Source organism: Geotrypetes seraphini, chromosome 7, assembly GCF_902459505.1.
Source record: "Geotrypetes seraphini chromosome 7, aGeoSer1.1, whole genome shotgun sequence".
In the NCBI taxonomy this organism is placed as follows: Eukaryota; Metazoa; Chordata; class Amphibia; order Gymnophiona; family Dermophiidae; genus Geotrypetes; species Geotrypetes seraphini.
This window is the reverse complement of record NC_047090.1, coordinates 93,570,562-93,592,810: the sequence shown is the minus strand read 5'-3', so window position 1 is coordinate 93,592,810 and position 22,249 is coordinate 93,570,562. Positions and strand designations below refer to the sequence as shown.

At 44.9% G+C, this 22,249-nt stretch overlaps 1 protein-coding gene across 6 annotated transcripts in view; it reads right to left on the bottom strand.

The window, feature by feature from the left end:
• Positions 1-22,249, bottom strand: part of TTC6 (tetratricopeptide repeat domain 6) — a 302,423-nt gene that overhangs the window by 14,780 nt on the left and 265,394 nt on the right. For 5 of the 6 annotated variants that reach the window (XM_033953436.1, XM_033953440.1, XM_033953437.1 and 2 more), the window contains 3 exons: positions 19,569-19,642; positions 13,798-14,008; positions 13,261-13,413 (listed from right to left, as the gene is read on the bottom strand). In XM_033953436.1, coding sequence (XP_033809327.1) covers positions 13,261-13,413; positions 13,798-14,008; positions 19,569-19,642 — 438 coding nt within the window. Of the gene's footprint in view, positions 1-13,260; positions 13,414-13,797; positions 14,009-19,568; positions 19,643-22,249 lie in introns of those variants that run through there. The other variant, XM_033953441.1, reaches the window with a different exon arrangement.

The following is a 22,249-nucleotide window of genomic DNA, read 5'->3' as shown; positions in this document are numbered from 1 at the left end:
AATCGCAATATCTCATTTCAAAGTGATGTACAAATTAAAATTCAGAGTACCAACAACACTCAATGCACATAAGATTTAGACAATACCAAGCATACATAAGGTGAGTGGGTTGAACTACAATAAATTAGAGAAAAGGAGAAACATAGAAGGTTAGAACAATAGGGAAGGAAATTGTTATCTTTAAGTTTCTTTTTAGGAGAGAAGTAGCCTCAGAAGGTAACAAGATTCAAATGGATCCATATAAAAGCGTCTCTCAAGATTTTTGTCTATATGCTTCATTCTGCCTCTTCCTCTCATTCTCTTCCCTTCTGTAGTTTCGTGATTTAAACCAGCAGAGTGTGAGCAGTTCAGCCTTAGCCTCAAATGGTTCAAGTTTATTGTTGCTTAATATACTGCCTCTAACTACCTAAGTGGTTTACATTAAAACAATAAAAATTATATACTTACAAGGGGGATAACACAAACTCTTTTAAAAACAAAGAAGGGGAAACTTCACAGGACAGAAGGGAAACTGCAAGGGTTACATCGATTCAAAAAATAAAAAGGAGGACAGGGGAAGAAAAATACATAAGAGGGTACAATTATGCATGGGGTTACCAGATTTTAGTTAAATTAAATCTGGACCTATAGACCCACCCCCAGACCCGCCCAGTTCTGCCCATCCCCGCCGCCTCAACCTGTTTTTGTCAGTCAGGAGAACATTCGTGCATGCACGGATGCCCTCCCGATGCGGTCCCAAAGAAGCAGCTTTTCAAAATCCGGATAAAGTGCCAGGTTTTGAAAAGCCGTCCAGACATCTGGACATACCCTCTAAAAAGAGGACATGTTCAGATAAATCCTGACATCTGGCAACCCTATGGAGGAGGCTATTATCTTCCCTGCTGAGATTTTCCCAGTTCTCAGATTCTCCTCGTTCTACCCTCTTCCAGGAAAGTGGCAGTAACCCCAGAAATAAGGTGAAAGAGTAACAGGATTGGGAATAGCCACTGCCTCTGAATCTTGGGGCCAACAGTAAATCCAACCAACTGCCTGTAATCCCCATCAAGACTGGCCTTAGGAGCCCTGCACTTAACTGAGTTAGCTTTACAACTCAGGACTCACCAAAGGTTAAAGCTTCTTTTCCCTTTCTATCTCCATCTCCCTCCTTCCTAATTTTACTTCTCAACACTAACACTCTATACTCAAAGTTTCAAGTTCATTAAAAATTTGATAAAACGCTAATCATAAATTCTAAGGGGCTAATTATAATAATAATAAAAAGTCTAAAAAGTGGCCTAAATGGGTACTTGGACAATCAAAAAGCCTGATCATCTAAGTACCCATAATCAAAGCTGGTTTTAGACGTATCTAAAACCAGCTTAGGCCTTTCCCCTGCCTCTAAATGCATAGAGCAAAAATAGGTGTTTTTAGAGGAGGGGAAGAGCGGGCGGTGGGCGAGCTGACCTAGACCTAGGTGTACAACAGGTATAACCAAAGATTTTGACAGGTTGCCTAGTCGGCACTTATACGTTTTGACTTAGACCAAGTCAAAACAGGTATAAGTGCCGAAAAAGGGGCCGCTGAGCTGATAACTGCAGCTCAGCGGCCCCAGCAACCTGCCTACCACCTACTGCAATGTTCGCTGTAGGAGAGATGGCTCATCTCTCCTGCCAACGATGGTGATCACCCACCCCCCTCTGAACCACGGCACTTCGGAGTGAGCATCAGGGCAGTGCATCTCCCCTGCCGGCGATCCTCACCCCGAAGTGCTGCGGTTCGGAAGGGGGTGGGCGATCACCATCACTGGCAGAAGAGATGAGCCATCACTCCTGCAGCGATCATCCCTCCCCCGGCTATTACGATCGGGCAGGAGGGGGCCCAAGCCCTCCTGCCCGGTGGCATCCTGAAATCCCGAATACATTTGGGACAAGAGGGAGCCCAAGCCCTCTTGCCCTGGCGGCACCCCGAACCTACGACTATGTTTGGGGCAAGAAGGAACCCTAGCCCTCTTGCCCCAGTGGCACCCCGACTCCCCGACAGCATCGGGGCAAGAGGGAACCCAAGCCCTCTTGCCCCGTGATCCCAAACCCCCCTCCCCGCCGAGTCCGATGGGGCCAGGAGGGAACCTAAGCCCTCCTGGCCTGGCGACACCCCCTAACCCCCAACCCCACTAAAATACGGGCAGGAGGGATCCCAGGCCCTCCTGCCCTCGACGCACCCCCCCCCCCCCCCGACCACCCCCGAACTCCCATTATTTCCTATGGGGAAACTCGCTTTGATAAATGAGCATTTTGGATTACGAGCATGCTCCTGGAACGGATTATACTCGTAATCCAAGGTACTGCTGTATTCTAATTTAACATCCTAAAAGAACAAAAAATGAGCAGCAGTGCCACTGACCGGCACCCACGGACACCACCCTGCAGTTAGAACTGGCCCCACAAATTGTTTAACTGTGAATAATAATACTAAGAAAGCCTTGTAGTCTTGGCTTGCCTCTCAGCCGTTTCATTTGGCAGTGTCTGTCTTATATTGACTTAGCCCTGGTTTCTGAGGAAGGGACTCTTTGTAACTCCTGAAACCATTCTTGGTTGAACTTCCGGTGAAGTTGTTTGCAATGATGCAACGTCTATCACTGCAGCGCTAATGGATAAGAACAGCTAAGTATCTTCCTGCCATTACAACTAGGAGGAGGCTGAGCTTGCGTCCCATTCACTCTCTGCTTATAAAACTGATAAGAAAGAAATTTACTGTATTAAAAACTTTTGGAATTCAATTTGGACTCAAGTAAATTGTTTATTGGAAAACCATGTTGCATTATCCTATGATACTATTCCGTTTGGCATGTCTATGAGGAAAAAAAGTCAAATTTCATCGCATAATAACAAACTTTTATTAATTATGACAGGGGTGGCAATTCAGCATATTACTAATAATTGGAAAAATTATACTAATCTTAATTATTCCTTTTAGTGGAATTCATTTTGTCATATTTATAAAATGGAAAGAGCAATTGCTTTACAGAAAGGAAACTATGATAACTTTAGGAAGATCTGGGGGCCATTGGAAAGATATTATAATGAGTGAACATCATTTTCCTTTGTTAGGTATATTATATATGGGGGGGATGGTTTTAGGAGGAGAAATATTTTATCTATTTTAATATGATAAGTTTTTATTTGAAATATATTTATTTGTAGTAATTGAGGGTGGATAGGTGGTAATTTTTTTTATTTTATGATTATATGTGAATGAATTTCAAGTGTTATATGATTGTTATGTACTGGTATAATTTTGTACACTTGTTGACAGTTTTAAAATGAATAAAGAATTAAAAAAAAAAAAAAAGAATTGTTTTAGAACTGCTCCACAAATTCTTATGTTAGTTTTGCATTAAGTGTTATTACACTGTTCATTTGCACTCACATACCCGATGATGGTGTGCGGCAGTTAGGGACTTGACACGGTGACAAAATTCATCACCGTTCCCGTCCCCGCGGATAACCGTGGGAAACCATAATTGGGCACAACCACTGACCCGCAAGCTTTGCTTTGAAGAATGCTGGTGTAGAAGGTCTGAGGTTGAAATAGACACTAGAAAATGACATGGGATTATTTCCTGCGGTTATCCGCGGGGACGGAGACGGTGATGAATTTTGTCACCGTGTCATTCTCTATTAGGGAGTTCTTCCCTTCCTGCTTGATTTAAGCTTTTGAGTGGCGACTTTTTTGCTAGCTCTCTTCGCTGACATCTCACACTGAGGGGTTGTGACATCAAAATTATTATTATTTTCTTAGTATTCATGTTTAGACAATTTGTGGGGCCAGTTCTAACTGCAAGGTGGTGTCCGTGGATTCCAGTCAGTGGCACTGCTGCTCATTTTTTTGTTCTTTTAAGCTTTTAGTGAAGCAATTGAGATTTTTTGTTGTTGACTAATTTAACATCTGACAGGGCAAGCCGTCAAATTACTGTATTATACTCTTATACTTCCGGCGGAAGCATGGGGCTGTGAGGTTGGGCGCTTTGCAGCTCCGATACGCCCGCCACAGATCTTTTCTTTAATCGGCGATTTTGCCCGGAAACCGCTCCCCCGACTGTGGGGCTTTTGTAATCGGATCTCGGGACGGTCTTATCGTGGGTGGCAGAAGGATGGCCGCTAAGACGCCGGCGAAGAGCTGTGAGCGGGGGAAGCAGCTGGACTCTAAGATGGCGGTGCCCACGGCTCCTGCCTCGCCGGAGTCCCAAGCTCACATTGGATCGCGGAGGTGCAGGCCGCGCTGGAGGGAACACTCGGCGCCAAACTTCAACGGATTCTAGATAAGTTGGACTCTTTAGACCAGCGTTTTGCTACCCTCACTTCCGAGGTCCGGGACACCCAACAGCAGGTCAGCAATGCGGAGGACTCGGTTCACCGGCTGGCAGGAGCAGGGGGTGCAGGCTACCTCCCTGGCAGCGCTTAGGGCCAAGGTGGAGGACCTTGAAAACCGGTCCCGCCGGAACAACTTGCGGTTCATCGGCCTGCCTGAAACTATAGCGGAGAGTGATTTGGGAGATGTCTTGGAGCACTGGCTGACTGAGTCTCTGGCTTTCCCGCAAAAATTGGTACCCCTGCATATTGCTTGGGGCAGCGGAACGTCCACGTGTGGTGATCTGCCGGATTTTGAACTACCGGCATAAGATGGAGGTACTCCGAGCTTTGCGGCAGGGGAAGAAGCTGCAATATAACAATACCTCCGTCCTCTATTTTCAAGACTACTCTGCAGAGGTTTCCCAGGCTCACCGCAAGTTCTCTCCGCTTTGCTCTGCACTGGTTCGCCGCCATATCCCCTTTTCTTTGCAGTACCCGGCATGCCTGCGGGTGATGTACTCGGGAACAGCTCACCATTTTGACTCTCCTGAGGCCGCTCAAAGCTTTGTGGATGAGCATCTCCCTGCTGTCTCCTCCTAGGCTCTGTTGACCTCACTGATGCTTTGTTGGGGATCCCTCGAACTCTGGCCTTTGGGACTTGTGCTTCTGGGGATGACCCCGAGGACCATCTTCTCTGCATCCCTTTGGACTTCTGTTGGACTTGCGTTGGCCTCATTTGGGGCGTGGGCTATGTGTTGTTGGGGTGCTTTTGATAATTCCTGGTGTGGGAAGGGGGGAGTGCGTGTGTGGTTCTGGTGGGTTGTTGTTTGGGGGTTCATTTTGGTTTGGAGAGCTGGTGGGTGCATGTGGGTGGGCCGAGTGTTTAGTGACCGCGGTTTGCTTGTGGGTTTTTTTAGGATTTTTTTTGGGGCTCTGGATGGTTCGTTTCGTGGGGGTGCTGCTTCTTATTTGGAGTTAGAAAGCGGGGGGGATGGTTTCTGGGTATCCTTGTGCTCCTGTGGTGGGCGTATCTTGCTTTCTGGAAGTGGCAACCATTGGGTTGTGGTGTGGATGGTGGGTAGTGGGGAAGAGGGCAGGGTGAGGTTTTTTTGGGAGGGGGAGGGGTGGGTTCTTAGGAGGTTGGGGTATTTCTAGGTTCAGACCGGTGGGCGTATGGAGGGCTCCTTGGTCGTTGATATGGCTGGGGGGGGACTGGGACACTCATAGTAACATAGTAGATGACGGCAGATAAAGACCCAAATGGTCCATCCAGTCTGCCCAACCTGATTCAATTTAAATTTTTAATTTTTTTTTCTTAGCTATTTCTGGGCAAGAATCCAAAGCTTTATCCTGTACTGTGCTTGGGTTCCAACTGCCGAAATCTCTGTTAAGACTTACTCCAGCCCATCTACACCCTCCCAACCATTGAAGCCCTCCCCAGCCCATCCTCCACCAAATGACCATTTACAGACACAGACCGTGCAAGTCTGCCCAGTACTGGCCTTAGTTCAATATTTAATATTATTTTCTGATTCTAAATCCTCTGTGTTCATCCCACGCTTCTTTGAACTCAGTCATAGTTTTACTCTCCACCACCTCTCTCGGGAGCGCATTCCAGGCATCCACTATCCTCTCCGTAAAGTAGAATTTCCTAACATTGCCTTTGAATCTACCACCCCTCAACCTCAAACTATGTCCTCTGGTTTTACCATGTTCCTTTCTCTGGAAAAGATTTTGTTCTACGTTAATACCCTTCAAGTATTTGAACGTCTGAATCATATCTCCCCTGTCTCTCCTTTCCTCTAGGATATACATATTCAGGCCTTCCAATCTCTCCTCATACGTCATCTGGCACAAGTCTCCTATCATTTTCGTCGCCATCCTCTGGACCGCCTGAAGTCTCCTTACGTCCTTTGCCAGATACGGTCTCCAAAATTGAACACAATACTCCAAGTGGGGCCTTACCAATGATCTGTACAGGGGCATCAACACCTTCTTCCTTCTACTGACTACGCCTCTCTTTATACAGCCCAGCATCCTTCTGGCAGCAGCCACTGCCTTACCACACTGTTTTTTCACCTTTAGATCTTCGGACACTATCACCCCCAAGGTCCCTCTCCCCGTCCGTGCATATCAGCTTCTCTCCTCCCAGCATATACGATTCCTTCCTATTATTAATCCCCAAATGCATTACTCTGCATTTCTTTGCATTGAATTTTAGTTGCCAGGCATTTGACCATTCCTCTAACTTTTGCAGTTCCTTTTTCATATTTTCCACTCCCTCTTCGGTGTCTACTCTGTTACAAATCTTGGTATCATCTGCGAAAAGGCACACTTTTCCTTCTAACCCTTCAGCAATGTCACTCGCAAACATATTGAACAGGATTGGCCCCAGCACCGGTCCCTGAGGGACTCCACTACTCTCAATGTGTTCTATTGTACTTGCTATTTTCTCTCTATCTTGTTTTTCCTGGAACATAAACTGATCTCTTGGAATGTGGGGGATATTCATTCCCCACTTAAACATTTTAAAATTTTACAGCAGCTAAATCGGAGGCGAGCTTCCTTGGCTTTTCTACAGGAAACTAGGTTAACCTCTGTGGAACATGCTAAGCTCTGTACATGGTGGGTAGGTGACCATCTGGAGGCTCCGGCTCTGGGGGGGGGAAGGGTTGGGGTCATGATTCTCTTTCGTAAGGGCCTTCTGCTGTAGACTTATAGGGTTCTTAAGGATCCTGAGGGCCGTTATTTGATTGCTTCGGTTACTCTTAACAATAAGCCCCTGCTTTTATGCAACCTTTACGCTCCTAATAATCCCTCTGCCAATTTTTTTAGGAAACTGCGTACTCTCTTGTTACAATTTGGTGATATTCCCTTGTTGCTTGGGGGGGATTTTAATGAGGTTCCAGATCCGCGGCTGGATCACTCTTCCTCAGCGGGTAGGGAGGCCCTCAAGACTTGTACGGGGACTCAGCTTTTGGCTTCTTCCCTTGATTTGTTGGATGTTTGGCGGGTTTTGCACCCGGTGGAACGGGATTATTCTCACCTTTCTAGGGCCCATGGTACGCTTTCTAGGATTGATCTGATTCTTTTGTCCAGGGATTTGCTTCCTGTGGTTCAGGAAGCAGTGCTTGGCCCCATTGAGATATCCGATCACATGTGAGTGGGCCTGGATTGGCAGTGGGGGCCCTCTAGGGGGGGTGGCGCCCAGTGGATATTTCCTTGTCATTTGTATCGGAATGCTCATTTTCATGATTTTCTGTTGCTTAAGTGGGGGGATTTTAAAAGTACCAATCAGGAGCATAGAGAGGATCCCATTCTTTATTGGAAAACGGTGAAGGTCGTATTACGTGGGGAGATCTTGGCATTTGTGGCCAACGAAACTAAACTGCGTCACCGGGTAGTTTTGGCGTTGGAGTGTCGGGTTTTGCTTTTGCAGAGACGCTCTGCTGGTAATGCCTCTTTGGGGCTCCGGGCGCAGCTTTTAGAGGCGCAGCAGGAATTGAATGAACTTCTGCATCGGGGAGCACTGCGCTCTCGGGATCAATATAAGTTCCAATTATTTCGGTTTGCCAATAAGAGTAGCCGGCTGTTGGCTCGGTTGGCCCGCTCTCATCGTGGGGTGTCCAGTGTGGCGGCGTTGGGAGATTCACGGGGTGTTCTCCATCATAAGCCTGAGGATGTTAGCCGTATTTTGCGTGACTTTTTCACCGCTTTGCATGATTCGCCTGGCCCAGACCTCCTTGATGGTAAGGCCTATTTGGACAGTTTGGATTTACCCCGCCTGTCGATCAGTGACTCGGATATGTTGGAGTGCCCTCTCACTGCTGAGGAGGTGGAATGTGTGATTCGTGCGAGCCTATTAGGCAAGGCGCCGGGGCCCGATGGCTTCCGTGGGGAGTTTTACAAGATGTTCGTTTCCGAGATTGCCCCGTTTTTGTCTGAGATCTTTAATTTGAGCGTGGCTAAGGGTTTTTTGCCCCGTTATTTGAACCTTGCGCAGATTATCGTTCTCCCGAAGCCGGGTTGGGATCCTATCGACCCATTTCCTTGCTGAATTTTGAGACGAAATTGATGGCTAAAGTGCTGGCCCGGGTACTGCCTTCTCTGGTGTCTGATCAGCAGGTGGGCTTTGTGCGTGCTCGCCCGGTGTCTAAAAATCTTTGTCGTATCTTGCTGGCTTTAGAGAGAGCTGGCATGGAGGGCATCCCCGACCTACTTATTAGTTTCGATGCTGAAAAGGCCTTTGACCGAGTGGGGTGGAGGTTCCTCTTTGCTGTGCTTCTTGCGTAAGGGTTTGGCCCTTTCTTTTTTAATTCTCTTCAGGCGCTGTATAGTGACCCGGTGGCGCGGATCTCGGTAAATGGGGGCCTTTCGGCCCCCTTTCCAATTTGGAGGGGTACCCGCCAGGGCTGCCCTCTATTGCCGCTGCTTTTTGCTCTTTATTTGGATCCGTTGATTCGGGAGCTGCAATCTAATGTGGACATCTGTGGCCTTCAACTTGGTGCCACTCATTTTAAGGTGGCAGCTTTTGCTGATGATCTTTTGGTCTTCCTGACTGATCCGCAGCGTTCCTTGTCTACCCTCTTGGAGAGTGTTCGGGAATTCGGGGACTTTTCGTGGTTTGCACTGAATCTGACTAAATCTGAGGCGTTGGCCTCTTCGGCGGGGCTCCGGGAGTCTTGGGGAGGGACTTTTCCGTTGAAATGGGCTGAGTCTTCCTTTCACTATTTGGGAATCCAGCTTTCTATGGATGTGCGGGAACTTTACAGGTTGAACGTTACGTGCCTCTTGTCTTCTATGGGCTCAGTTCTGGCTGCTTGGCGTGATATGCCGCTCTCTTTGATGGGGAGAGTGCATCTCTTTCGGATGGTAATATTTTCTAAATGGTTGTACGTTCTGCAGACGCTTCCATGTACCTTTTGCAACGGGACATTCAGACTTTTTACTCTTTGCTCTCGCGGTTTTGTTGGGGGGGGCCGGAAACCTAAAATGCGGTGGCGCTTAATGGTGGGCTCGTGGGACCGGGGAGGCTTTGGGGTGCCGAATATCATGTTATATAACTGGGCTTGTCTATTGCGGCATATTCGAGATTGGGCTTTGGGTACCGCTCTGTTTACTGACGTCTCCTTCGAGCATGATTATTTTTATCCTGCTCACCTCTTGTCTCTTCTTCACGCTCGATTGGTGGAGGTGCCTGTTCCTGGTAGACGTAGTGTCTTGTTTCGTCCTGTTTGGAAGGTGTGGCGGCGGATACTCCCCCTGTGGCATCAGGACTCCCAGATCAGTGTGTTGTTGCCTCTGACCAGTAATCTTTCCTTCCCTCCAGGGTTGGTGCCTTCGGTTTTTGGCAGATGGCAGGCTAAGGGTTGTGAGTTCCTTTTTCAGGTCTTGCGGGATGACGGGGAGCTGAAGTCCTGCGTTGACTTGCAGCACTGTGGTCTTCCCTCTCTTGGTCTTACTTACGCACACTGTCAGTTGTAGCACTATGTGCGCTCGCTTCCTAGAGATTCCCTCTCTTTTGCCTTTGGGATGCGGTTTAGAGCTTTTTTGGAGGGGGGGGAGGATCCAGACCCTCAGATCTCGGTTTCTTTTTTTCATCGGCGGCTTGCTGCCCTGGGGCCTCCTCGTGATTTTTCCTCTGTCTTGGAGGCTTGGCGGAGGGATTTGGGGAGGGAGCTTGGGGCGGACTGGTTGCTCCGCGCTCTCCGCCGGGTCCCGGCCTTAGTATATAATGCGGAGCTGCGTGAGTGCCACTACAGGACCCTGCTGCGGGCCTATACCTCCCAGTGCCGGGCCTTCTATATGGGCTATGTGGATACCCAGTATTGTCTCACCTGCCTCACTGAAGTGAATTCTTATGTTCATGGCTTTTGGAGTTGTGAGAGTATTCAGGGTTTTTGGGGGGCGCAGGCCTCCTTCCTTCAGAGCCTTCTTCAGGTTCCTGTCCCTCTTTCTGTTTTTCACATGCTGTTTGCTCACTTCACTGCATTTTCTGTTTTTTCTTCTGCTGAAAAATTGTTTTTGAGTAAATGTTATATTTTGGGGAAGAAGTATATTTTGAATCATTGGCTGGCCGATGTTCCTTCCTCCTTTTGGTATTGGAGGAATAAACTTCATGAGCTGATGTGCTGGGAGGCCCGGCTGGCTTGCTCCTCTTGTCGCAAGAGTAGAGACTTCATTCACACTTGGTCTCCTTACTTGGACAGCTTGCCGCCGAGGAGTCGTAGTCGAATTTTGAACAGACTGCAACTGTATTCTGCTCCACCTGTCTGACCTGGGATTCTTTTTCTGTTGGGGGAAGGGGGGAGGGGAGTTTGGGGGGAGGGGGGTACAGGTTTGTTGGGGGGTGTTTGGGTCTCTTTGTTCCCTGAGAGGACATCAGAGTCCAGTCCTCTTTGGGGGGTGAGGTGTCCCTCTTTTGCCTGTTGTTGGAAAACTTACAATCCTTATCTGTGTTCTGTGGTTGTGAGTTGTTATTCTCTTTATCAATAAAAACAGATTTAATAATAATACTCTTATACTGGAAAGAAGATTATCGAGGAAGTGGAAGTCTGTGGGAACTCCAAATTTAATTCCCGCAAAGATACTGCAATGATATCTATCAAATCTACCGGCTTAAAAAATCTGCACACTTTCGGGTCCTCTTCCTAGTCTAGGACTACTACAGACCCTTGGCTATTATCATCCGCCTGAGATCTGGAAACCTCTAAAGCTGAGGGAGAAAAGGCAGTGACTCTGATCCCCCAGTCCTTTTCTGACTGGACCTCTGGTTCCTGCAGTAAAGTTGTGCACTGGGGAACAGCTCACTACAAAGGTAAAACCCCCATGCAGCACCACTGGCAATACTCCAGACTGTGCAGATGCTTTAAACTTCATATAAGCTTCACACATTCAACTTACAAATTCAGACCCGGATTTCCTAAAGATCTCCTCATTGGTTGCATCTTGCTGCCAATGCTTAGTTGCCATTCGAGGGCTCTAAGAGGAATTTATGCCCCAACAAACGAGTTTCCTGTGACTCTAAGACCCTGGAGGGACCAGGGGGGAGGGGGACTAAACCCTTCACTTCAGCCCCTCTTCCACATGCCTTACATGTTTACATGTTTCTCATCTGGCCATCCAACACAAAGCTGGCATGATACAGAGTTATAAAGGATTGGGAAGGCCAATGAAATTGATTATTAGCAAAACTGAGGTATTTTGAGGCAGATAGAGGCTTCTAAAATAAAATCTGAAAATCCAAGATGGCCACCATGGTAGCATTTTATCGCCAAAAATATGGCCCTGGAGAATTCAATTAAAGTTTCAAAAATTCAGGGTAGGGGACCCTAAAGGAAGCTCCAGATACCCTCAACACTTCATTTTTAGGACCCCGACCCCTCCCCACTCGATTTCTTCCATAGACAGTAATGCACTGTACTCACAAACTTGAAGGTGCTGTGCCAGTACTAGCTCTCACTGCAGCTAGAGAATATTTCTGCTTCAAACAAGCTTGTAGATTCCTCCAAGGGCTTGTCTCTTCGGGTTGCCCTCTTAGTCAGACTCAAGTTTCTGAAACCCTTGACCCTACTAGCTCCTTGCATGTCTTCGGGGGGGGGGAGGGTACACAGCCAGCACCTGGTATAGTCCACCGAACAAACATGGGGCCACTCAGCCTATGCTCAAGCACCTGATAAATCAGGGGCAAGCTGGACTTCCAGGGGAATGTACCCTGAGCTGTCCAAAAGGCTAGTGCAGGCTGGATAGGCAGGTTCCCTTGAAGGGTGGCTTCCCCAGCTACAGCCCTCTGAACACAGAGGCTGTATCATCTCCCAGGCAGAGCTGTCCTAGGATTTCTGGGCCTCAAAGATCAGATGAGAACCTGAAAATAAGAAAGGAGATGCACAGCAGAAGAAAAGTCACCTTCTCATCTCGTTTGCATAAGAAAACACCGAGGAGGTGGGGTTGAAAAATGTAGATGATGCCTTCTACAATCCTCGCGGTTAGGGGAAAGGAACCCTCACGTAAAGCCTACTGTACCCTTTGCACTGGAAGGATGTTTGGGTGCATAGGGAGAGAAATTGCCAGTAAGAAGGAGGTGATGATGTCTCTGCATAAGACTCTAAGTGAAACTTCATTAAGAAACACAGCACAACTGAAACAGAGAGATTTGAAGAGAAGACAATATGCTATCTCAATGCTAGATATTAAATCTTATCAGAATTTGTAAGTTCTCTTGCTTTCAGTTTATTAAGGGCCTCTCTATCGAGGCAAAACAATCAAACACATCAATACTTGCAATTTTTTCCAAAATTTCCCCAAAGAGTAGCAAATTAAAGACTTCAAACCCTTTGAAGGAAAATACTGCTTTGTGTCTAACTCATCCTGGAATAATTTCAAACTAGAATTAAAAAAAAAAATAAAATAAACTTTTATGGAAAGCAAGCGATCAAAGGTAATTTTATGAAACTTTAGGTCAGTCCAGCTTGGAGAACCCATTGAAGTTTGAAACCCACAAAATAAGTGTCCTTGAAAAATGCAAGCTCCATGTAAAATATATTAATGAAGTGACTTGTGAACTTTTGTAGCTGTTAATACATATTTACTTTATGACATTCCTCAGGCAATTTAAACCTTATAAGCAAGGCTGCCAACTGGATCCAGATTCACAGGACAGAATTAATCTAGTCTTGGGTTTACTCTGTTGCATGCAGTGAACTGTAGTTCTGATTTCCCAGTATGCACTGGGGTAAACCCAGGATTAGATCAACACTGTCCTGTAAATCTGGTTCCAGTCGGCAGTCTTACATATATAAGATATGGTATAACCAATCAGAAATGTGACTTACTTTCATAAAATAACACTTCCTTAAATTTTCTATAAGCAATGAAACATGAAGTACAAATATTAGAACATATGTTGCTAGAAATGTTATTTAAATAATTTCACCTTTAATGCAGCTGATATATCTTGAAATGCAGCAAATGTATCACCCATCTGCAGATTAACCAGAGCTCTTCCCTCATATCCAAGGTGACATTTTGGATCAATATCAATAACAATTGTAAACTGGTTCCAGGCTTTCTGGAACTTTCCTTGTATCTGCAAATTAATTTTAAATGTACAGTATTTGAAAAAATAAATACTACATACAATTAAAAACATCAGAATCAGAACATATTTAACAAACGTATGTGCTTGTGAGAGTTGCCAATATTATTATAGATAGTGTCACATCGTCCCAAAGACTTAATTCAACTGTATCCTAGAGTTGAAATAAGTCTGTGTGTGTAAAGTTTGCTTTCAGTAGCCATTCTGCAGAGTTCCAAACAGAGATTTTATTAATGTGCAATTTAATATCAAGCACAAAAACCATCAACTCATTTTACACAACCCTAGATAGACTGAAAAATATTCCTAGACTGCAGACAGGTTCAATCTTTTCAATTATCCACTATAATATTCTATGCTATCTTCATATATTACCTGTAAACTGTATCCCAGGCAAATACGGGCTTTTGTATAGAGTGGATTAAGATGCAATGCTCTCTGGAAGTCTCTCTGTGCAAGTTTAACTCCCCTTTGGTCATCATATTCCATATAGGAATTGCCTCTGGCAACATAAGCTTCCAGCAACAGAGGGTCAGACTTCAGAACATGGTTATATTCAATCACTGCTTCTTCAAAATGGCAGAGTCTAAAAGGAAATTAGAGGTGATTTTCAAGATTAATATTTGACACTGGAAGATTTTTTTCAGGGTGTCCTGATGGTTTAAGGATAGCATTCTATGGGGGTAATTCTCTAAGGAAGCCACCTTTGGTTAGGTGGAATAGATACATGTAAATGCTAATATTCTTGTCATTTACTCTCATAATTGGCCCTTTAAGTATGTAAATGCCAATAATCTGGCTTTGCACTATTCATCGATAGTATGTACTTTGCAGATAGGCATTCGCATTGGAGGGTCAGGGTGGAAGGTGGGTAACTTACAGACTACTAGAAGTTGCATGCATACCTCCCAACTCTAGGTATCTGATTATAGGGCATATATGTTTAAAGAGTTAAGTTTTTAAAAGCAATTTTACATTTCTGGTAAGATAATTCAGCCCTAAAGGGGGCTGGGAGCGAGTTCCAAAGGGATGGGGGAACAACACTAAAACAGGAATGATGAATCAAGCCAGATAAGATAAAATGAAGGCACAGTAAGAAGATACTGACTAGAGGAATGGAGGGTACGAGAAGAAATATTCCTTCTTCCCTCTCCAGAATCTCTTCATAAGAACATAAGATTTGCTATACTGGGATAGAACGAAGGTCCATCAAGCCCAGTAACCTGTTTCCAACAGTAGTCAACCCAGGTCACAAGTACCTGGCAAGATCCCAAAGAGTAAAACAGATTTTATGCTGCTTAGCAAAGAGGAAGGGAACCGCCATCTTCCCTCCCTGCTCTGCCGACCCGATCACCGGAAACAACTTCGGGGCCTTTGGCACCGCCTCCAAGGACTGCTCAGTTGTTCTTCAGCCCTTTAAAAAGGTTTTTTTTACTTTTAATGATGTTTTACTGTGCCTCTGGAACTGCCTAACTCAACTATTCTATAATTTGTTATCTAGCAGTTCCAGACTAGTCCCTGTGGCTTCCGCTAATTTTTGTCATGAAGCCCCCATTTTGGTCCCTTTTTCTCTTACTCTGCTCATTTATCAATACTACTCATTATATAAATCTCTTTCCCCCAATGTATCTGGTGTACTAGTGTTTGTGAGACCTACCCTGGTCATAGAATCCCTGTACTGGTGCACATCAGAAACTATTTTAAAACAAACCCTCAGGTTGTTAATTACGCATCCCTAAAGCCTGTACCTATTACCAACCCGCCCAGTCTTGCCTCTGACTCTTTCACTCCAGTCCCAATATTATATTACAATGTTAGATCAGCATGCAACAAGACTCAAGTATTAAATGATTTACTAGGGGATCTCGATCCTGGATTCCTGTGAATTACTGCATACTGGATTACAAAAGATGATTTATTTACACAAAACGAGCTGTGCTCCCATGGTTACCAAGGTCTTTTCTCTTCCAAAAACTGCCAGAAAGGAGGCGGCCTGGCACTCCTCTTTAAATCATTCTTTGATGTTCAGCTTCTCGAAAAGGGTAGTGATACATCATTAGAATATATGCTAGCTACTGTCAGCGATGAGCTCTGTCACCCATTGGGTATTTTGTTATTATACCGTCCTCCAATTCCCTGGAACAAATCCTCTGAACTTGTTTTTGAGATCATAACAAGCGCTTTCCTAAAATTTCATAGATTACTGATTATTGGTGATATCAATCTCCATCTAGACGACAACACTAGCAAGGACATGACTGAATTCAGCAGTTTCCTCACCTCCCTGGGTTTCCCCTCTCTTAAGACCTTTCCAACCCATGAAAAGGAGCACTCTCTTGATATCATTAGCTTTCTCGACCTTACTGACTACAATACCTTAGTCGAAGATGTTCGTTGGGAACAAGTCTCCTGGTCCGACCACTTTTTAGATGCCTTCTGTCTTCCTATCTTCATGTCTCACCTTGGGGTTCAAAATCTATTACCTTCCACAAGAAAATTGCAAGTGAACAGTTCTGGACCCAATTTCTTAATCGGCTCACATTCTGTCCCAAGCCTAATGCCTCAGAAGTCAACTAGCATAATTGGGTAAACCTTTCTTAGACTACCTATTGCTCTCTTGCTGCTCAATCTACTAAGACTGTTTCCTACTCCCGTAAGGCCCCCTGGTATCTTCTATATCATAGATAACTGAAGCAGAAATGCCGAGCACTGGAGCGCAAATGGAATAAATCTAAATCTCCCATGGGTAAACAGTCTTGGAGGGTCAGTATTAGGTTTTATAATACAGTGTTACCCCGGTCATTTGCGGTTGGCGGTTCACGGTCCCGGTCATTCGCGGTATTTCTGACCGCGAACCGCCGACCAGGAGAGGACAGCTGGAGAGGCAGGAGAGAGCAGCCGGAGCGCAGGCAAGTGAAGGAAATCACTCGCTGTATGCTCCGACCGCCTCTTCCTTCACTAAAGTCGGGCTTTACCAATCAGGAGCTGCTTTGACATGCAGCGTACAGCGAGTGATTTCTGATTGGGTCTTCAAATTATGCAATACATGTCTCTATGCATGCACTGGCGTTTTCTATATAATCCAGCATAATTTTAAGTTATATGTCAGTATGCACATAGCTCTAAAAAACAGTAACTCAAGGATTTTTATACAATCCTCTAGAATAGATAACAGTTAATATTTAAACTGTTTTACATGATGTTGTTTCCACTTTTTAGTATGATCAAATCAGATTTTATTTTTGCTATATTGCAGGTATTGAAGAGTTGACCAGGCATGTGATATAAGGGTCCTTTTACTAAGGTGTGCTAAATGCTAACGCATTATATCCTATGGTCGCGTTGCCATGCGTTAGCATTTAGCGCGCACTAAGATGCACTAGCGCGCCTTAGTAAAAGGAAGCCATTGTATTATATTGTGAAACATGCTCTTTTGGGATGAAATAAGGTAAATGCCTTGCAATATTGATTTTTTTTTCAAGAGTCTTTTTTAGACAGTACATTTTTGCAAGCAGCAAATAATCATAAAATTAAAAAGCAGAAATTAAAAAAAAAATCTGCACATAAAATTTTTATTGAGCTTGAGCCTGGTTGATAGTCTGCATTTTATATTTGATTTAAAGGCTTTTGAAGTTTTTTTCTTCCTTACATAGTGAAATCAACTGATTTCTGCAATTTTTGCAGTAAACTTACTGTTATATCACATCTTTTTTGTTTTGTGATTCAAATTTAATAGATCTGGGTGCATCTCTAATTTTGATCTAGTACAAGCTACTATACATGCCCAGAAAGCTTTTTTAGAAAGCTCTAGAACTATAAGCATTCTGTACCTATAAGAAAATCAAGTGGCCCAAGACACTTTTGCTCAGATTTTCTAACCAGCGCCAAATTCGGCAGCTGCCGATCACATGTCAATCATATGAAGGCGCCTGTTAGAGAATCGTGCCTCAAAAATTAAAAAAGTCTTGATCTTGCCATCAGCTAATCGCAGCAGGGGAATCCCCAATCAGCTGAACCAGCAGGACTTCCCGAAACTGTGGCTTCAGGAAGTCCTGCCAGCTTAGCTGATCAAGGATTCTCCTGCTGCGATCAGCTGAACCAACAAAGAGATTTGCTCTCTCTCTCCCTCCCACCGATCCCCCATCCCCCTTCCAAAGAGAGCCACATCTCACCGAGCCCGGCAGCCCGTTCTACACCCCTCACTTTCCAACACCCCCCCCCCCACACACACACACACACACATACCCCATACTTTTGGATGAAACATTGGAAGGAGGGAATTTATTAGCAGCCTTTATGAAGAGATTCACCCAAGGCAGTGTATAGTAGGTATAATTCAACATAAATTCACAATTTTGCTAATAACTAGCCCTGAATATGTATACCCTAGAGCAGTGTTTTTCAACCTTTTTTGGGCAAAGGCACACTTGTTTCATGAAAAAAATCACGAGGCACACCACCATTAGAAAATGTTAAAAAATTTAACTCTGTGCCTATATTGACTATATATAAAGTAATTCTCTTGAATAGGAATCAAATAAACACAGAGAAAGTATTTTATAATGCTGCCACCGCCAACAACACCGTTGGCGGCGGTGGCACTCAAGTGGCTAAAGAGCCGCAGTTTGCCAGCCTAGGGACAACACTGGAGGGTGGCCAGCTGTGCACCCCCTTGGGACGTAAACCCGGGGTGGGGCAGACCGCCCCCCCCCCACCCTGGTATGCCACTATCTGTACCTCACTCCCTCCCTATGACCAAAAATTCTCCTTTCTTCTATTCCCCGTGTACACAACCATCTCTTTCCCTCCCTTCCTCTCTCCAAAGTCCATGCCTTCTGTGTCCAAACACTCATTCCCTCCCCCACCTCAGCATCTCTTTCCCTCCCTTCCTCTCTCCAAAGTCCATGCCTTCTGTGTCCAAACACTCATTCCCTCCCCCACCTCAGCATCTCTTTCCCTCCCTTCCTCTCTCCCAAGTCCATTTCTTCTGTGTCCAAAAACGCATTCCCTCCCCCACCTCAGCATCTCTTTCCCTCCCTTCCTCTCTCCCAGGTTCATGCCTTGTGTCCAAAACGCACTCCCTTCCCCCTTTTGTGTTCCGTGTTTGCCTCCCAGACCATCTTTGCAACTTTCTCAGCAAAACGAAGCTCAAGCCGCGAGGCTTGTCTTCTGCTTCCTGCCTGCACTGCCGCGCACAAATAGCCGAACGGAAGTATTCTCCGACGTCAGCGCTGACGTCGGAGGGCAGGCTTTGCTTAAGCCCTCTCTCCGACGTCAGCGCTGACATCGGGGAACGCTTGCGATCGGCTATATGTTAGCTGCAGGGCAGGCAGGAACAGAAGACGAGCCTCGCGGCTCGAGATGTATTGAACTCCGCGGGTCCCCCGTCCAGCTCTCTCCTGTCCACGTGGGGCGGACCGCCCCTCTCCCTAGACTGGTGGTACTGCCCTGATGGCGGCACACCAGGCAACATCTCGCGGCACACTAGTGTGCCGCGGAACAGCGGTTGAAAAACACTGCCCTAGAGGAAAGGAGAGACAGGGGAGATATGATTCAGACGTTCAAATACTTAAAGGGTATTAACGTAGAACAAAATCTTTTCCAGAGAAAGGAAAATGGTAAAACCAGAGGACATAATTTGAGGTTGAGGGGTGGTAGATTCAGGGGCAATGTTAGGAAATTCTACTTTACGGAGAGGGTGGTGGATGCCTGGAATGCGCTCCCGAGAGAGGTGGTGGAGAGTAAAACTGTGACTGAGTTCAAAGAAGCGTGGGATGAACACATAAGATTTAGAATCAGAAAATAATATTAAAGATTGAACTAGGCCAGTTACTGGGCAGACTTGTACGGTCTGTGTCTGTGCATGGCCGTTTGGAGGAGGATGGGCAGGGGAGGGCTTCAATGGCTGGGAGGGTGTAGATGGGCTGGAGTAAGTCTTAACAGAGATTTCGGCAGTTGGAACCCAAGCACAGTACCGGGTAAAGCTTTGGATTCTCGCCCAGAAATAGCTAAGAAGAAAAAAAAAATAAAAATAAAAATAATAATTTAAATTGAATCAGATTGGGCAGACTGGATGGACCATTCGGGTCTTTATCTGCCGTCATCTACTATGTTACTATGTTACTATGTCTACAAAATGACTATACCTTTGATAACAGACTGCAGACATCCGATGAATCTTAGAATCATCTGGAGCAAGCAGCATGGCCTCTTTAAAGTCCTGACAGAAAATATTGAATAATTATAATTTTTATGTGACCTTAATATTTGTTGTGTTTTCTGTCACCTGTGAATGGATACACAGAATCAAGAGCAGGAAAAGCTGTCAATAGACTGTATAGTTACCTGAAATATCTACTGGGCACTTGATAATATATATTTTTTTAAATACACAATTTCAAACAGCTGACACCAATGAAAAAGAGAACCATCTGTTAATAGAAATGATATCTGATAAAGAGAAACTTGGAGGAGATGCTCATTCACAAAAATGAGAACAGAAATGAGGTCTGTATTCAAATCGTTATTAATGAGACAATATAATTGAATAATTTTACCAAGTTATCTTTAGGAGAATTTTCAGCTGAACCTAACTAGCTAGGATTTCAGCTATTGTGGTAAGTCCAAATTAGGGACCCTAAAACTAAATTTTGCTGAGGGGCTCTTCATGGCAAGGAAAAAGACTTCTCTTCCCCAGCATTTGGTTATTTGGGAGCAGAAAATAACCACTACAGCTTTTAGCAAAGTTGTTGTGTAGCCTCCCACTAGTTTCTTCAATTAATATTCCTGAGGCTGTCTAGTAGCCTAAGAAACATTTAAGCACCTCATCTTCTGCTGACTAGTCAAAGTCTTGTGATAACAGTCATATGTTTTATTGCTATCATCAAAGGCCGTCAGTGTGGAAGCTGGAGATGAAGCTCTTAAGTGTGACCAAATTGATAAAGGGATAATTTCCCTAAGAGGAAAGGCTAAAGATGTTGGGCTTCTTTAGCTTGGAGAAGAGACGGCTGAAAGGAGATAAGGCAGAGGTCTATAAATCAAAGAGCAGAGTGTAATGGATAATTGTGAATTTATTCTTTGTACAAATCCAGGGGACATGAAATTAAGTTCCGAAGTAGTACATTTAAAACAAATAGGAGAAAAAACAAATTACCTACCTGTAGCAGATGTTCTCAGTGGACAGCAGGATACAAGTACTCACAGCATCGTCACTGATGGAGCCTGCACATGGGAAGCTAGTTCCACTTAGTGTAACTAAAAGGTTTTGAGCCACCTCAATATGCATGAGTGTCATTTTTGCTTGCCAATGTTGCACAGAACCACCGCAGTCTATTCATTACATACAGTAAAGGCCCGATTCTGCAAACGGGCGTCCTGATTGTAGGCAGTGGTAGGTGTCCTACTGTCGTTAGGCAGCCAATCAGAATGCATGTTTAAAAAAAAAAAAAACCACAAAAAAACCTCCCTGAGGCAGGACACCTACACTGTAAGTGTTTGTTGTGGGTCTAGGGGTGTTTTGGCCAATCAGGGACTTCCTTAGGCTCTTCCCTAAGGAAATCCCTGATTGGCTCAGGTGCCTCAGACCCTTCCCAAGGGAGGAGCCCGAGGCACCAAAGCCAATCAGGGCCTTAGGCCTCTCTCTGTACATCACATGATGCACCGGGGTGGGTCCTAAGGTCCACATTGCGCAGGAGGCCAGAGGAGCAGGAGAGTCTGAGCACCCCTCTTGCTCCAGACTTAAAGATACGGGGAGGGGACGGCGAGGGGGGCTCGACAGCAGGAGGAAGTGGGCATCCCTCCTGCCATTTTTTTTCAGGGGTGGGGAGGTATTTGTGGGCAGAATGGAGTGGGCATCCTTCCTGCTGTTTTTGGTTTTTTTTCTTCAGGGAACAGGCAGGCGCCTTCGGGGGCAGGAGGGAGTGGGCATCCCCTCTGTCTTTTTCTTTGGGGTGGAGGGCCTTCATGGTAGGAGGATGGGCGATTGAGGGGAAAAAACACACGGTAGGCTGCTTTGTGAATCGAGCCGGTTAGCAGCGATCGATGATCACTGACTTTAGTGAATCGGGGCCTTAGTGTCAGCTTTGACCTGTAGCAAAGACTATCAGAAGTCTGCGGTGTGTATGCTTAAATTGGAGAACTATAGGGGGAGGGGGAAAGAATGAATAGTTTATTTTTGTTTCAAATCACTTTATATTAACATTGGCTTATTGTAATTGTGTTTTAATTATTGCAAATGAAAAATTAATACATATTTAAACATTTTTAAAAGGTTGGACAAGTTTCTGGAGGAAAAGTTCATAAACCAATCAAACCATTATTAAAGTGGACTTGGGGAAATACTCTGTTTATCTGCGGTTTATACATATTTTAGAATCCTGCCAGATACTAGTGACTTGAATTGGCCATTTTTGGAAAATAGGATACCTAGATTCATGGACCTTTGGTTTGATCCAGAATGGCAAATCTTATGTTCTAATTTGGAACATACTATGAAAACCCTACACTCTTATCACCTTGCAGCAAGAGACTATTGCAAACTGCTCCTCAAATGTCTCCCACTGAACCATCTTTTTTCTAGGTCAAGATATTCAAAATGCATCCCTCATTTTTTGTCAGTGTCACTACACTCATTTCATTAATAATATTGACTCATTTTCATTAATAATATTGGCTCAAGTAAAGCTATTGCAATAATAAATAATTTTCATTAATAATATTGACTCATTTCATCAATAATATTGCCTCTTTTCATTAATAATATTGGCTCAAGTAAAGTTATTGCAATAATAAAAAGTAGTATTACTTTTGCTTCCATTTTTGCAAGTAT